At 33.2% G+C, this 17,600-nt stretch overlaps 1 protein-coding gene across 1 annotated transcript; it reads left to right on the top strand.

Moving 5' to 3' along the window:
- Positions 1-2,077: 2,077 nt before the first annotated feature.
- On the top strand, positions 2,078-6,257 carry LOC136968713 (sialin-like). The gene is made up of 10 exons (XM_067262725.1): positions 2,078-2,288; positions 3,789-3,982; positions 4,048-4,278; positions 4,341-4,524; positions 4,610-4,740; positions 4,819-4,968; positions 5,042-5,174; positions 5,253-5,408; positions 5,482-5,567; positions 5,870-6,257. The coding sequence occupies exons 1-10, from the start codon at positions 2,177-2,179 to the stop codon at positions 6,068-6,070; spliced, it is 1,578 nt and encodes a 525-aa protein (XP_067118826.1). The 5' UTR covers positions 2,078-2,176; the 3' UTR covers positions 6,071-6,257.
- The last annotated feature ends 11,343 nt before the right edge of the window (positions 6,258-17,600 follow it).

Raw genomic sequence — 17,600 nt, 5'->3', positions numbered from 1 at the left:
GCATGTTCACAAAATAGAATAGCCCATACGATGTTTTTGTGAATAGTCAAGGTCATTACCCAAATGCCCAAATCAGTGCGAACGTTTGCAACAATAGCAAGGCAGAAAATAAAATTTGTTCATTCGAAAAATTATGGAATAGGACATAATTCCGTATACACTATACAGAATTATTATCCAGAAGATGATCGCTGATCTAAACTAAATTCATTGGCCATTTATAGTTTGGGGGTCATCTTATAGGACCTAAAACTATAAAACTTTTATGAAAATTTATACCTCGTCTTATCCGTGGAAATATACGGTAAATAAAACAAAGATGTTTAGAATAAGAAGTTTGAAAGGATACGTTTTAGTTTTAAATAAATTAAAGTTAATATTTATTTATTACTTTGTAGTTTATTTATATTTAAAATTTAGATATTTCATTTATTTATTTTAACCTACAGACATGTGTTTAGATGAACTAAACAAGGAAGGAGTTTCAGAAATCTCAAACCTCTATTCAAAAAAGCTAATCATTAAAAAACAGAATTTTCTTATAAAAGTTTACACCATAAGACTACTAAGATACACTATTTATTAAAAAAATCTTCTGATCATAAAAAATATTTTATTAATATCAATAAAACTAGCAATTTATATAAAGATGTATTTTCTTTCCAAGTCTGAAAAAACAACTGATTCTGGTTCCGAAGTATTTTATATCTCTACAGGAAGAAAACGCACCTTCATACAATATAATTACCAACACAGCTGAAGGAGGTGGTTCAAAATGAACAATATTAAGAATTAATCTCCTGAATAAATCAGCAAAATTTCCAAAAATATACATGAAAAATTTCATTTCTAATCCACCGTTCTTTTATTCTGTAAGAATTATAAATTTTAATCTGAACAAGTAGACTTGATCTAAATCATGTTGTTATTTTAATATTTGTTCCCAAGCTTTAAAAAATTACAATTTCTACTGGTTAAAGTTTTAATTACTTAACCTTTATTCAGATAAAAATATTATTGAACTTTTAAGTCATGTAATTAAGAAGTGCAATAATGTTTTAACTGAATAATGTTTGTTCCAGAATGTAAATAAAAATCAAAACAAGTTTAAAGAAGTATTAAACTTATATATCTTCTATTGGATCTACTGTTTATAGTGTCTCAAAACCTTTTACAAATTCAACAGGAAAATTATATATATAAATAAACTTTACTTTAATTGAATTTAAAATTTAAATTCCACAAATTCCACATCTTCCAGATTATTTCTACACATTCTTTTCAATAGAAGTATAACCTAAAGATGAGATTTAATTAATGTAGAAAAATATATAAAATTTTCTTGTTGAATTTTTAAAAACAACAAACTTTTACAACTTTTTCAACAGCCAACTGTTTAAAAAGTTGTAAAAGTTTGGCTATTTCTTTATTACTTAATTAACAAAATTTAGAAGGATATTCTACCAAAAACATCCAGTAGATTTTGATGGAAAATTCCATAAATAAACTGTTACTGAACCTATAAATAAGTCCACATTTGATACTAATACTAAACAAACAGATCTCATTCATTGATATGAAATTAGAGAATTTCTAAATAAATATTTTTATACTTTTAATTATTATCTTAAATTTTATTTCTTGAACATTTTCCTTCCAATTTACTAAATAAAACTACATTTAATTACTAACTTATAATTGTTAAATGGAGGGAAACTAAAGCTCATTTTGTTTTTCTAAACTTGTCAATTTTTTCTTAGTAATGTCACAAATTTCATACATAGTCATACACTAATTTGTCCTTAACAATTAAAAATTTCCAGTATTTTTACCAAAGTATCAGCTTATAAATTACATATACAACTTTTATAAACTTAATAATTCAATATTGTAACACTAATAGAAATGCTTTCGGGTATCGAAATTTTTCGTTGAAATCGTAAATTTACAATTCTGCTCGACCTTGGACCTCTCACGTGACGTAATTAATCTAGATATATCGTAAATACTCTCATCATTATCAAGACTTGTACGTAACAGTCACGATGCACTAACAAATGTTTATCTAGGGGTATAAATCAAACCGGGATGGATAACATAAAAGGGAAATCTTTGTCTTCTTTAGATCACAATTTTCGTACGTAACTTTGGTTCGAGTGCCAAAAGCACACTACACATGAGGAGAAGGACTCTTTCCAGCAATAAAGGAATGGATGTTAAATTAGAAAAGAAATTAACAAATTACGATTACAACCAGCCTAGCGATGAATTGGATTATAAAGAAAGAGGTATCCAAGTTTCTTTGGTTTTATTTATTTATTTATCCATCCTTTAATTAATTTTCAAAAAAAAATTGCTTCTGTTTTTTGGAAGTTATAATATATAAAATGCAAATTCTATTTAATATGCTATTCACGCTCGCAAAAGCAGAACTTAACCTACTTTTGACAGTTTTACACTTGAAATGATCGGTTTAAAAATAGATTTAATTTACTCGAAAACGTTAAAAAGAATTCATTTGCGCCGCTTTACAACCTTTTGTTTTAGTTTTAACGGTGAAATTTTTGTTTTATAAATTACCCAAATTTCTATTGACTCTATCGCCAGTTATATGAAACCATAAATGTAATAATAAACCATAAAATGTATGCAATTATTTATATTAATACACCCACACCAGTAATCATATACGTTAACTGACGTATTCATATATTCTAGCGATTTTTTTATAAATAATACAGAATATTTATGAAATTTACTTTGAAAAATATCAGAAAAAATGAAATTTTAAAATAATTTATTTTTTTAAATGTAAATTAATTTTGCAATTTTTTATGCTTGAAGAAACAAACTTATTTGCTAAAGTGCTTTTTCAGACATTTGTTTGCAGCGTATAATTTCTTTGCCTTACAAAATATTAATAAAAACTTCGCTTTGATCTCTACGCTTAGATGGTGCGAAAAAGGCCCCAAGACCTCCTTTTATTATATAGGCCTATAATAATTAACAAAATTTAAGATCCTGATTAGTAGGCAATTGGACCAAGTTCTAATATCGATAAGTATATATTTAGCGTGGTGAGGTCCTTAAAAGCAGGAGGCCTTAAACAAAAGCTTGGATTACGTACACTCGAAACTTTCAATGCCTGAACTGGAACGACTTTTGTATAATTTTACACAAAAACTATAAATTAGTTATAAAAAAAAACTTCGCACATGACGTTAGAAATTTAGTTTTTAGATTTATTTAATCGAAGTATTGTTTAATTTTCTAAAATATCTGCAGGACAATAAATGAAGTAAAGCTTAAAATATAATTATAATACATCCTAAACAACTACTCTTGTGTATCAAAATGGAAAACAAAGAATAGTTTTGATCGGGCGGAACGAAATACTTTTCTTTTTTATTTATTATTTTGTGTTTTTTCGATCGATTTTTCTGTTTCTAAACCTGTCACAGAACGTGTTTTAGAATCGAGAACAGAATTGGCATCTCGCTTGTGGAGCGATGGATCGAATCACTTGATCGATTATGCTGATTAATCGCGCTTGATTGATCATTATATCATTCGTTAATGAGATCGATACCATGCGCAAATTACTAGTTTTATTCGAACGTGCCTTTGTAAAAACGGAATTTTTTAACACATATTTCACGATTTTATAATTGGTACCGATGGAAGAGTCTGGATCATGCAAAATGCACGCGTATCTCGGTAAGGGTATACTTTATTTTATTTTATTCTATTCTAATTATTTTTTTAATACTGGAATTACTGTTTTTTAGACTGGATTCCTGCTCGTTACGTGCTCACCCTTCTTACTTTCTTTGGTCTGGGTTTGCAGTACACGCAGCGAGTTTGCTTGAATCTGACCATAGTTGCAATGGTCAATAGCACCGCCATAGAAGCCAACGAAAACGACACTACCGACGACGAATGCCCCATACACTTCTCAAATACTACAACGGTCCATTATGAGGTAAGAAAATGGCGATAAAAATCACCGAAATTCTAAAGATATTCATCAATTCTTTGAATTTTTAGGGGAAATTTCTATGGAGTCCTTCCATACAAGGTGTGATTTTGGGAGCTTTTTATTACGGTTACATCTGCACTCCCTTACTAGGAGGAAGGCTATCGGAAATCGTAGGAGCTAAATGGCTTTTGGGCACGGGTATTTTATGCACCTCCATCTTGACTCTAGTAACTCCTTTAGTGGCGCATTGGGGGATCGTCGCTATGGTCATAGTCAGAGTTTTGATAGGATTAGGACAGGTAAGAGTATCCGTATCTTCCTTTCCCATAGTAAGTCTTTAGTAAATGGTTGCTGTTTTTAGGGAGTTAATTCCGCTTCCATGTACGCCATGTTCTCGCGATGGGCACCACCCGAAGAGAGGAGCAGAATGCTATCCATATGTACCATTGGTCAGCACGTTGGAACCATCGTAACTATGTCTCTCACGGGCTTCTTATGCGAATACGGTTTTGCTGGTGGTTGGCCATCGGCTTTTTACGTTTATGGTAAGATATTAGAGTGTATTTTAATCAAAAATAAAATAAAATTACGTTTATTTTTATAATTCTGAAGTATAAATTAATTTTTTAGGAATATGTGGATGTTTATGGTTCATGTTTTGGGCCACTCTAGTGCATAATTCACCAGAAGATCACCCGAGAATATCCAAAAAGGAGTTAATGTATATACAACAAAATCTTCCACAGTTTTCACAGAAAAAGGTAAATCTTCTAGGAAAAAAATTGTTAAAATCGCCCGATTTAAATTGTAAACATGCGTTTAATTTACGTTTCGAGCAGAGTAGGCCCATTCCTTGGAAGAACATCTTTAAATCTAAAGCAGTATGGGCTGTAACAATTGCTAAATTTTCTGGAACATGGGGATTTACATCATTATTAACTAAATTACCGGCATATTTAGCCGACGTACTCCACTTTCCTATGCAGAAGGTAAGTGATATTAAAATTTATGACAATACTAATTATGCTTTTATAACCAATTGTATGCATTAAACATTTCTAGAACGGTTTCACGAATTCGCTAGTGTACGTAGCCGAAATATTGTGCATGTTAGTTTCCGGTTACACAGCAGATGCGCTTAGGAAGAGGAACAATTTAAGCACTACATGTATAAGGAAGATGTTCGAATCCGTTGGTTAGTATACTAATAAACAACAGTATATCTAGAAACACTTCAACCTTCGTAAATTTATTATTTATGAATTTTGTGCAGCTCTTTTGGGTCCTGCATTCTGTCTGATCGCGGTACCTATCATGGGTTGCGACAGTTCTTCCGTGGTAGTGCTTTTGGTTCTATCTATGGGTCTTTACGGAATGGTAGGAGGAGGAGACATACCAGTTTTCGTCGATATCGCACCCGAATTTGCGGGTATGGATCGTATCTTTTTTTTTTAATTTTATTAAAATTTATACATATTTAAAGCTAAAATTTGAACTTTTAGGAACGATTTTCGGTTTGGCTAACGGTCTGGCTGGTGCTACAGGTTTTCTAACACCTTTAGTTGCTGGAATATTCCTAGATTCTGACGTAAGTATCTACGAAACTCTCTGTGTGTAGAATGTTAGCTACGTATCGGTCACGTCACATAGACGTAAAGTGAATTATTACGCAATAAATACTCACGTCATAGAAGAACAGAGATTCATCACTTTGATGAATCTCTTTGATGAATCTCTGTTCTTCTATGACGTGTGTATTTATTGCGTACTTTACGACGCATGAACTTACGTCACAGTCGAGTGAAACAAAGTTTTATTTATTGTGTGACATAATGTTTCTGCATATGACGTAACTAAACTAAACTAAATTAATTAATTTTTTCTAAACAGCACGGTGGTATTCAACAATGGAGCAAAGTCTTCTACAGTTCGGCAGCAATATACGTCATCGGAGCCGCCATATTTGTTATCATAGGGTCGGCGGAACCCGAATCTTGGGCCGTATCGGAACCACCCGCCCAAATTAAAGTATCATCGGCAACAGATAAGAAGAATTTGGAAAAAGTCGACGTGGAAATTTCCATCAAATAATTGTTATCGGCCTTTATTTTTATTTTTAAAAAACGACGAAAAGTTTTGGACGGGTATTTATGAAGCGTTAATGCTGTTTGTGTACATAACGTGTGTAAGGTTAGTATTTTATATCGTGTACTTTTTTAAAGAAATCGTCGTTTATAAACATGAATGATGATTAAATTTGTACCTAAATGTTTTAAAAGTGATTTCTTATTTTTATATATTTAAGTGGATATTTTAAGCGTACATTTTAGTCTTTAGCCACTTAATTAGTTTAAATCAGTGGTTCTTAACCTTTTTAATGGTCAGCACCCCCTTGAATCTGAAAATAAGCTCTTGCACTCCCCTTAAAAAATATGTGTATATTTTTTATTTAAGAAAAAACATTTATTGCATAAACAAATGCCATGTTTATTTACAATATATATTACTATATAACATAAAAAGCAATATTTAAATTTTAATGGTTAGGCTGTTGTTATTTATTCATAATAATTCTATTAAAACGAGGCTCTTTTTTGAAAGAGCCATGCGTAAGTCATCAGATGCATTTAAGCGATTTCTGGCTTTTGTTTTGATGTGCAAGTGCTGAAAATCCCATTTCACAATGGTAGGTGGTGGCAAATGGTAAAAGTGTGTCTCTAGTGCTGCTTTTGCCAGTTGTGGATAAACTTCTAACTGTTTACACCTGAACTGTTCTAAGTCTAGTTTTTCAAATTCCATTTCCATCCGCACATTAGCTTTTTTTTTTTTTTTTTTTTTTTTAAATTTTTTGAAATTTCTCTCGCACCCCTGGAAATACTCTCTCGCACCTCTGAGGGTGCATGCACCCCAGGTTAAGAACCACTGGTTAAATCTTCCCCCTTCCAGCACAAAGAGGCCGTTTTTTCCATGTCCATCACCATGGATTCGATTTGATGGCAATGGGGCACAGATTGGTAAACAGGCGCATCTAATCAAACTATCCACGAAAATTTCCGAGGGCCCGACGTGAACGCTAACCCGGACCCCCTAGAGTGGCAGCTGCCTTTACCATTTCGATTATTCAGAAATTCTAAGATGAGTTTTAAAACAAAAAGAATACTCTTCCTCCTCCTCACATTTTGTAGATAATTATATTACTTCCTCATTTACATAAATTAAAGGTGCCGTTTTAGAAAGCTTGATAAAATTCGGTCTAAAAATCGGAATTATCCGGAAATATTTTTGTGCCGATTTCATCCGGTTCATAAAGCTTATATATTCTACACATAATACTGCAAAATTCTCACAAAATGAATCAATTTTTAATAATAAAGCTACCTTAATATTTTAAATAAATAAGTCTACGAAAATATAAATTATGTCGAATTGGATTGATGGAAGGAAGTAACACAATACTTGGGCGATCTGTCAAGGTGGGGTGTCATCCGGGAGAAACTGGTCCCATTTAAGTGTTAGATGGGTGAAGAACACCTGGCCAATCCATTGATTGTCACGCATTTGTGTACACTGGAATGTCTTTGTTACTACAGTCTATGGAACGATAATAGATCGAACCGTGCCATAAATTTCGTAACAAGTGATAATGAAAGAGGTGTTGCCAGAATGCCCTTGTCATTTATTTATTTTACAATACGGGGTGAATAAATATGTATTGGTGTCTGTGTGTAAATTCTGAAGATTTTGAACTTCTTTTCAAAAAATCACAATCTGTCGGCGAGGCCTCGAAACTACGAGGGAAATTGTATGTGACATAATGTAAATATTACAAGAAATGAAAGGGCCGACCACAGTGGAAAAAATCACTGAACTCTAGTCTTGTTCATACCTGGCCAACGGCTGACCGCGTGAATTTTTCCGGGTTGTCTTCACGTTAATAACATATAAATAGGGCCAGTTTCCCATAGTAGGTCCTCTCGGGAGGCAGATCGCCCAGGTGTCGCGTTGCCGTAAACAAATAAACCAAACCGAAAAGAGTGATGATTTTCGAAACATTGACCTCTCCCGAAATCACGTAAAACATTCCACCATTTATAATAGTAAAAGTAACCTTACATCTTCGACCATGACTGCATTCTATAATTTACTTGTGAAAAAATCCAAGAACTTAAAAATTTATTGATGTAATTTAATTATTATTTGCCTTCAAGCTTTGCTCCTTCCCCTGGAAAATTTTCTGCGGTTTCCCCTGGAATCATGCCAAAACAATGGTGAAAGTCTAGTCCCAAACAAATGACGTCGAAAGTTTCCAGCATCAGATTTTTGAGAAAAGAATTACAGAAACTTTCTATTGACTTAGCTTATCTGTCGAAGTAAACTATTTATCATCAAATATGTGAAATACAAAAGCAAAAATCATAGATAATTCACTTCCTGTTTGATCGATAGCAATAATAATATTGATTAACTGACCTTATGGGCAGTCCCTCGGCAACAACGTATAATTATTATTTGGTGGTGACAGTCTAAGAACATACTGGTGATAACGATCTTATCTCTCTGAAGGATTTGAATTCGAACCTAATCGTGACTGTTTGGGAACATTTAGCTATTGAAGGTATTCTCTTAGTCATTAATGTTGGTGAATTTTGACTCGGAATTGCCCATAATAGATAACATAGTGGCTGCTCTATAACGCATTGTCAGCGGAAAACTGGGTTGGCAATGGTGTTGTAGTTTATTAATTCTAAAGTATAGGTCACCGTCCTTCAATGTCTCCACTTTTGTAAATATCCCTCTTGGAGACCATTTACATCGTCAAAAGTGTCATTTGTAGCCATTATCTGAAGAGATTGATCTAAGATAGAAAAGTTAATGCAGCGTTACGGGTGCGCATGCCTCTAAGTTCTTTCATTTTCGAGATAGAGTCAGTCACGTGGAATTGTGTCAGGTGGTATGATGACTGTTCTAATATCTCCACTTCTATCTGCTCAGCAATGTCATCAGTGCTGACGAAGAATGGTTGCACGCATCATTGTGCAAGACAATTGGATATGACTGTGGCGACTGTTTGTGATGAAATGCTGGACGATGATGCTGTTCGATAAAGTTGCAATAGTCTGTCCCTGTGGTGTATAATGAGACAAGAGAACTCCTTGGAAGTCGCGTGCGATAACCATTAACACTTTTTCCTTTCTGTATTCTGTTTTTGCTGTAGTTGCTAATGATGATGGGCATTGTCACTTGTTCGATCAGAATTGCTCCGGTTCGTAAGATCTGGTCCATGTTTCGTCAATTGTATTAATTTGACGAATGAAGGATTCGTCTTCACGCTTGTTACGCTTTAGATGAATTCGAGCAGTTTTATACGTTGCCACATCTGCTTGCGTGATTTATAGCGTGAAGAGCATCTTGCAGCAGTTTTGTGCATTCCCAACATCTTCGTCAAGAAGTCGTAAATACTAAATGCTGTAACGTCTACTGGGGAACTCATTTCTTGGCAAGTCCTCGACGATCATCCCCCAGTAACCTCAAAACGACTTTCATACGTTGTTAGTCTGTTGCAGTTATTGGATGTCCGCCACCACGCATAATTTTGGTATTCTCCAATCCAAGATAAATGAATTGTAGGATTGATGGAATAAGACAACACATGGGCACATGCCAAGAGGGAGTGCCTCCCGGGAGGACTTTCTACAAGAAACTGACCCATATTTACGTGTTACTAACGTGAAGAAAACCGAGAAAACTCTCTATGATCAGCCCGTATGGAGCTGGCCATAGGGAATTTTCCGCATTTTCTTCCGGATCTTCCTTCTTATTTTTCAGCCACAAACGTAAGTGACAGAAAAATGCGCCAACGCATGCAGAAACAATTTGAAACAGGAAAAACATTTGGCGGATTTTTGACATTTGGCAATTTGTCAGGTTAAGGCCATTTTCCGTACAAATTCCAGTTCAGTAAGTCCAATACGAAATGAACGTTAGTCTGTATAATCGAACAACAAAATTATTTGTGAACTCGAGTTTTTAATTTTTACACTTAACAAGCAGAAATCTTGCGTTCAATTTTACTCCGAGTTGCGTTCAAAGTCGTGTTAAATGAAACCAATTTTTTCGCCATGACCAGCCAAAGCCACCTATACGTAACTAGGCCTAACCATAGCCACTGACTGACTGATAACAATAGGTTGAGAGAGGAAAGTCGTCGGAAATGGTCGGTAAGAAGGCTGCAAGAACCTCATTTAGATGTATGGATTCTTACTAAACACAGTACAGAGTATTTGTTTATCTACGAAATATTTTTGGGCTGCAATTTTAAAAAATCGTAGACCTATAAATTCCCACTGTCGTTCGTCCGTCTGTCTTTCTTCCTTTAATCTCAAGAACGGAGTTAGATAGATGAAAATCAAGACCAGATATAGAAATCTTAGGGACAGGAGGCCCGGATTAACTAAATAAAATCTTCCAACGCAAACTGGAAGTTACGTTATTTCAATTCAAACATTTTTCCCCGAAAGGTGTTAGATAGATGACCTGCACGACTCTAATGTTAAAGGAAAAGTATGATGTACAGGAGCAAGCCACTACTAATTTGAGGTGGAAAGGATGTATTTTAAATTAAATAAATTTTAAAATATGTTTATAAACTACAGCCTGGCATTGTAACGATGTCACAAAAATAATTGCTCGTTCTGAAATTATATCATTTAAATATATCATCATTTTGACAACCAGAGCAGGGTTGTCTTCAACTCGCGCAATGTAATCAGAAAGGGTTGCGTTAATTATTATTAGCACGTTCACTGCATACAAGTTATCAAATTGTCCAATTTTAGCAACATTTCTTGATTATTTGTAGATAATGCATAAGTACAGACAACTATTTTTAATGTTTTTTATAATATGCACGCATCTAGAATTTTTTTAAATGTACAAATAGAAACAAAACAAATCGCATTTTCGAAATTTTGAAACTGCACTTTAAAAAAGAAACAAATTCGTAAGATAAAAATTCACTAACCTTGATATTAAACAACAATATCTGAATGCGAAAATGAAGAGTCTTTTCACTTTTGACTTTACCGCCCGGAGGACATCAAATTATTTTAACACTTCGTATTTTCAATTTGAAGCAGAGAATCGTCAACTAAAATGAGCATATTTGTAAACAAACCCAGATAGATCCAACATATATTATTAAAACAACAGTAAGTAATCCCAAAAAATCACAGAATATTAAAAAAGTTAAAATAGTTTCCGTTTAAAAATGATAATTGCCATCCTATTTTCCCTTCATTTGAATCCCTATAAATAAAGAGAATTGTAAATATCATTCATATTAATATATTAAGGAGCGAGACAGGAAGCCATACGACACTATCGATTTATTATAATGTACAGTATACAGATGTATTCTTAGTTCGGAATTTGTTTCTAGTATATTCTGGGATCTCTAGTTATGGGTTGGTTGGTTGGTTGGTTGCCGTATTCAATCAATCAAAACTTCGGTTTGATGGGATACGACAACGCAACACGTAGATCTGCCAAAGAGGTGCGATTCTATAGGAAATCGACCCTTATTTAGGGTCGATTTCCTATAGAATGGCACCCTCTTCACGTTAGATGTTACAAACGTGAAGAAAACTCGGAAAATTCCACGTGGCAAGTTCGTTGGTAAGAAAATTCACTCCAAACTGGATCATTTATTTATCTAAAAGACATGATTTCAAATATGTACAGATGTATTCCTATACATAAGATATAGGCTATATGATTTGATAATTCTTAAATTACAAAAGATGGCGCCAGTAAATAAGTCTTTCCCTCTAAGCTTTAGTACCGATAGGTAAAACGGATATTACAAAAATAGCAATGTATTTTGAAATACTGTATTCAAATAACTGTTTTCAAAGTTTCTGCTCAATCTTGAAAATCGAGTGTAATTTAATATAAATAAATAAAATTTAATTTACATTTCCTTTGAGCAATTTGACTTTTAAAAGCACTCAAATAATTCTTAATAAATAGAGTTTTTGTGTATTGTTCCAAAGTATTTTAAAAATGACACGAGATCTTTTAAAAGTAAGTATTATTAACTGTATTGATTAAACTAATGTTAACGAAAAGTATTATAAACAAATTTAAATTGATTTTTTGATTGAAGTATAAAGGAAACTTCTGGAATGTCATTTTTGGTATAAATTATATTAAAAGAATTCGTCGTCGTTAGTTTTAAAAGAGTATCTAATTCATCCTCTGTATTAATGTTAGTAAATGACTCTCAGGTATAAAATTCTTTAGTCCAATTTTTAACTTTGCTCCAAACATGACCTCATACGGACTGCAGTTTTTACTAGTACGATGCTCACAATTTTTCATCAGTTGTACAAAACGTAATCCTTCCGACCATTTGTTAGTGTTGTTAGTCTCCAACCAAGAACTAAGCATATTTGCAACGTCTTGATTACGCCTTTCTACTGAACCCTGACTTTATCAGTGAGTTTTCCATGCACCAGTTTTAACTCAGGCCACATATTACAGTTCTTTGATGACATTATTGCCGAATTCTCTGCCGTTATCGTTTTGTAGAATACTCGTTGCTCCGAAAATGGTGAAAATGTCTAAAAAGAACACAGTCTAATCTTCAGCCCTCTTGATTTTTAACGGTCTTCAGCTCCTCAAGGAATTATTATCACTTTGCCCTACAAGGAGAGAGCATAGGACCGGTCAGTATGATAAATTATGATTTTAAAAAATTGAAATTTATTAGTGCCCGATTTTGTTTGTCATTATTCATAATGACTGGACATTGTTTTGTTTGTGAACGATTTCTTAAATATTCTCAGATAATAAATATTTTTTTACGTTTTCATGCTGCTCTTATTTTTAAAAGTTTTTAAACGAAATAATTATACATTATTCAGAAGAATACTTTTTAAAATATTTATTTACATCACAATAATAAATATTGAAAAAGTTTTGTCGATTTGTCCACACATCGAAGATAAGATGGAAAACTACATTAACAGGGATCATTCTTTGTTTATTTTATTTTAAAATATATGTATTGTATATGTATATATAAGGGCACAAATACAGTATTGTGTAAAACTTCTTGAAGTACTAAATAAGTAAATAAATAAAATATTTGAAATCTTAATTACAAACTACAAAACATTTTATTTAAGTTGTATACTTTCGTCGGATGGTTATTTTTTGTAAATCAATTGACACACAGTCTATCCACAAAAAAAATTCTTTGGTAACCACCACCATTTATTAACTTCACGTGTTCCAGAATATAAATCTTTGACAACCGGACCTTCCTTTTTAGGCTGTTTTATAATTTTAATTGGATATTTTTCTGTGTTTTTTAAAGGAATGCTTTTAAACTTGACGGCCAAGCAGCCTAAAAAGGAAGGTCCGGTCGTCAAAGATTTATATTCTGGAACACGTGAAGTTAATAAATGGTGGTTACCAAAAAAAATTTTTTTTTGACAGACTGTGTCTTCAATTGATTTACACTTTATCTAAAGTATTTATATATACAATAACCCGAATTAAGAGATGAAATAAAATTGAATAAAAACGTTTTACATAAAAATATAAATTAAATTGCAAAACTGAATTTACTGACAATTTTCAATCAAATTTTTTTAGTTTCAAAAATATCTTTGTAAAAATTTTAAGGCGTTAAACCTATAATTTACAACATTGGAAAACTAAATAACTGAAATGTTCAGATATTGGGTAACTCAAATTACATTTTTTTGCCTTCTAAACACTAAAATTCGGCTCAATTCAAGCTCCGAACGTTGGGATCTTAACAGAGCTATAGAACATACTCGTAGGAACAAAAAAGTCAAAGGAACCATATCTCTACCAGCGACCCTTCGCGAAATATAGCCCCCAAAAAATTACTCCATGATACCTATTCCTATGCTTTTTTTTCTATCTCCAAACACCCCCGCGGATGTGTGTGTGTTTGTTCCAACCCCAAACACCCCCACGGATATGTGTATTTATACGTGATCGCAACCTTTCAACTACTACTTCCGGGAAGGCGATCGGGAGTAGCGCCGCTCTCTCCACTAATCCTATCGCGTTTAACAGGTAGCCCGGCATGCCGGCCACATATTTTAACGACACTTATCGGCAAAGACTAAAGAAAAACTTGATTATTACGGCTAATTAGGCAACGTTACGGCGACGTCGCCGTTTCTATTTCAACCGAACACGTTAGCACGCTTCTATTCGCGTTTAAATTTACCTAAGGTGACAAAATGGCGGCTCGTCTCTGATTCCAGCAAACAGAAGAAACAGCGGGAACGCACGTTCAACCTAACCTAACCTAACCTATTCTAATAATTTGATTGGCAATAATTATGGTAATTTATTAGAATAGTTTAGGTTAGGTTAGAACGTGCGTTCCCACTGTTTCTTCTGTTTGCTGGAATCAGAGACGAATAGCCATTTTGCCACCATAGGTAAATTTAACCCTATTCGGCTAGCTCTAACACATTCTAACTGCCGATGTAAAAGGCCAAGAAAACAGATTCTACACTCACCTTCAACAGCGTCTCCCGCAACGTCCGCGTGCCCGATGTCTGAACAATCGCATAATCCAAGTTTTGCATCCGCAAACAAGTATCCCTTGGTCACGCGCATTATACGAGGTATATATCAGGTATGGAAAAATGCGGCTCTTTTTTGAGTTACATGCGGCTCTTGCTGAAAGTGTTAATTTCTGTTTATTATTATTATTTTTACAATTTTATTTTTATAATTTTGTGAAAATATGTTTATTAAAAAATTCAATATTTGTTTTATATTATATTTATATTATATAATAAAATCGCGCGTCTTACCATACTATCCGCCACGACAGTACAGAACTGCGGCTCCCATGCATTTTGCAAAACCTACATTTCGGCTCCCACTGAACTCTTGCTTGCCCACCCCTAATATATATACACACAAAAATGCTGCTCCATCATTGAATGCTATTACCTCAGAGGCAAAGCCATGGCAAAGATTGCGTGAAGAGTTGCTAAACCAAAACTTACTACATCAAAAGATACCAAACGAAAATATCCAACAAATTCTTTTTCGGACTTACGTAAAACATTTGCTCCAAATTCCTGTGATAATATTCAGAAAAGTTTAAGAACAGAATTGAGCAATGATGAATGTATTGGTTCATATCCTCTTGTAAAACAACCCAAATATTTGCCAAACAACTGTTGCTACTAATAAAGGAAGTTTGTGTGAAAAATCCAATTGTGGTTTTTCAAATATACTCCCAAACTGCCGTAAATGAACGGGCTAAATTTGGATATAATGATTATAAATTAGAAATAAATTTGGCATTAGGTTTTCGATTGGTGTGTATATTTGTGGTTTTTCACAACTCATTCCAAATGCTGCAAATTTTAATTTGAAGCCCAACTTCAATTTTTGGATTAACAAGAGTAAAACTGGAAATCTTAATGCATAGAAAAATTGTAATCAAAGTATTAATGAAAATGCAATTTCAACATTAAAATTTTTCCACAAAGCTGAAAATAGCAATGCTTTTCAAAAATCAGAAAAAGATAGAATGTTTCACCAAAATAAATCAGCTTTAAATGTTTTGGACAATCTCGAAAACAATGCAATATTTGAAAGGAAAGTACATTCATCTGTATTCATAAATTGTGATAATCAAGACAATGAATGTGAATGTGAGAATCAATTCACTGTGATTACTATTTATGAACTTCAGATTGGAAAGAAATTGAAAATTTATAAAATCTGAAACAATATACAGCTTTTTCAAAGAAGTAAACTAAATTATTTGATAATATACAAAATAGTGTGGAGAAAGTAAATGAATTGGACAATTTTCACAAACCAATACCAAATGAGATTAAAAGGGAGTTCCAACAAGTTTTATCATTCCATTCTGGAATTTTAGAATCAAAACTTCTCAGTGAAAGCTTTAAATTCACTAGAAAGTGCTTTAGATTATCTATGACTTTTATGATATTATGGAATGAGTTTTTGCTTTTCCTGAGATATCTATAGCTGTCAGTTTACAGAATGAACAAATGATTGCTTATTACATGCTTATGATGAATATGAGCCAGAAAACTGCAAGTAAAAAAACATTTCTTCAAACTTCAGATTGGAAAGAAATTGGTAAATTTCTTTCCAATCTGAAGTTCATAAATTGTAATCACAAAGAATTTATTCTCACATTCACTTCCATTGTCTTGATTATCACAATTTATGAATACAGATGAATGTACTCTCCTTTCAAATATTGCATTGTTTTCAAGATTGTCCAGAACATTTAAAACTGATTTATTTTGGTGAAACATTCTATCATCATCTGATTTTTGAAAAGCATTGCTATTTGCAGCTTTAAGTTTAAGTGTTAAAATATCGAAAAATTTTAAAGCAAAAAGAAAATACATACCATTAACTTCTCACATTCACTTTCCTTGTCTTGAATATCGCAATTATTGAATCTACTGAGTGTTATTTCTATGTAATTATTACAATAACAAATACCAGATGCAAATGCCCGAAGGCAACCGTGCGGCTTATAAAACCTCGGGGGAGGGACGCGCTGCATTTCTGTGGCCGAGGTAGGGCCGCGTGATGGGCCAACATGCGCAGTGCCTTCTATCAGTTCCGCTGTTGCTCTGGCAGAGCTACCTGATGGGCACGTGTGGAGAGAAGTGGACCACCGCCAGTGAAGGCTGGGGATCGAGTCCTGGCTCAGATAATTATGTGGCATTAATAGATATTTGTATTTACAGGCAATAGATGGCGACTTCAGAGCGAGAGAGACTGAAGGCGCGCGTGAGGAGGACTAAATAAGGGGAGCACGAGAAGTTTTTTGAACGCAAAGCGTTCTCTGACACCTGGAGATCCCGCACCCCCTTTTGGATGTAGAGTCGCGTGTTGCACCTGCCTAGTTACGGCACTGGTGATATATATTTGAATGTATTATGATGATCTAAAAACTTGTAAACATTACAATGCTTGTAGTCGGGGAATATATTTAAAATGACATATCTTAAAGACGCGTCAAAGATTTGCCAGATTAATCTCTTCGCACGTCACGAATGACGTCATTAACACATTTAATTTGTATTAAATATCTTATTCTGATTTTTCTACGTTTATTTTATTGAAAACTTTTAAAATTTAATTAAAACAATATAAATGTCTGTTTTTTTCAATAAATTACGACATAAATTTATGATTTTGTAAGTTAATTCGACATAATTCTAAACAGACGATCTCCGATAATTTCGACGGTTAAATCAACGGTTTCATTAGATTTTAGCGATAAAATCGGCAATCTTTGGCTTTATTGGATGTAAATCCATTCATTTTCAATAAAAATTAAATACAATCCACTTTTCTAAGCTTTAAAATAACTTACCTTCGCATATTTCATTCCAAGTATGAACCAGACGCCATTATTGTTCGTCTGCTTTCTATAGCCTCGTTGGTAAAGGGTCGAGATTATGGATATTAAAACTTAATTAAAATATCAAATTGTTTCGTATTAATATTGCAATAATTATATAATAAACTTAAATAAATGTTTTAATTCAAAATATTC

Source organism: Centruroides vittatus, unplaced genomic scaffold (genome assembly GCF_030686945.1).
Source record: "Centruroides vittatus isolate TY-2023 unplaced genomic scaffold, ASM3068694v2 contig_1507, whole genome shotgun sequence".
In the NCBI taxonomy this organism is placed as follows: Eukaryota; Metazoa; Arthropoda; class Arachnida; order Scorpiones; family Buthidae; genus Centruroides; species Centruroides vittatus.
The sequence above is the reverse complement of the archived record's forward strand: the minus strand, read 5'-3'. Positions and strand labels throughout refer to the sequence as shown.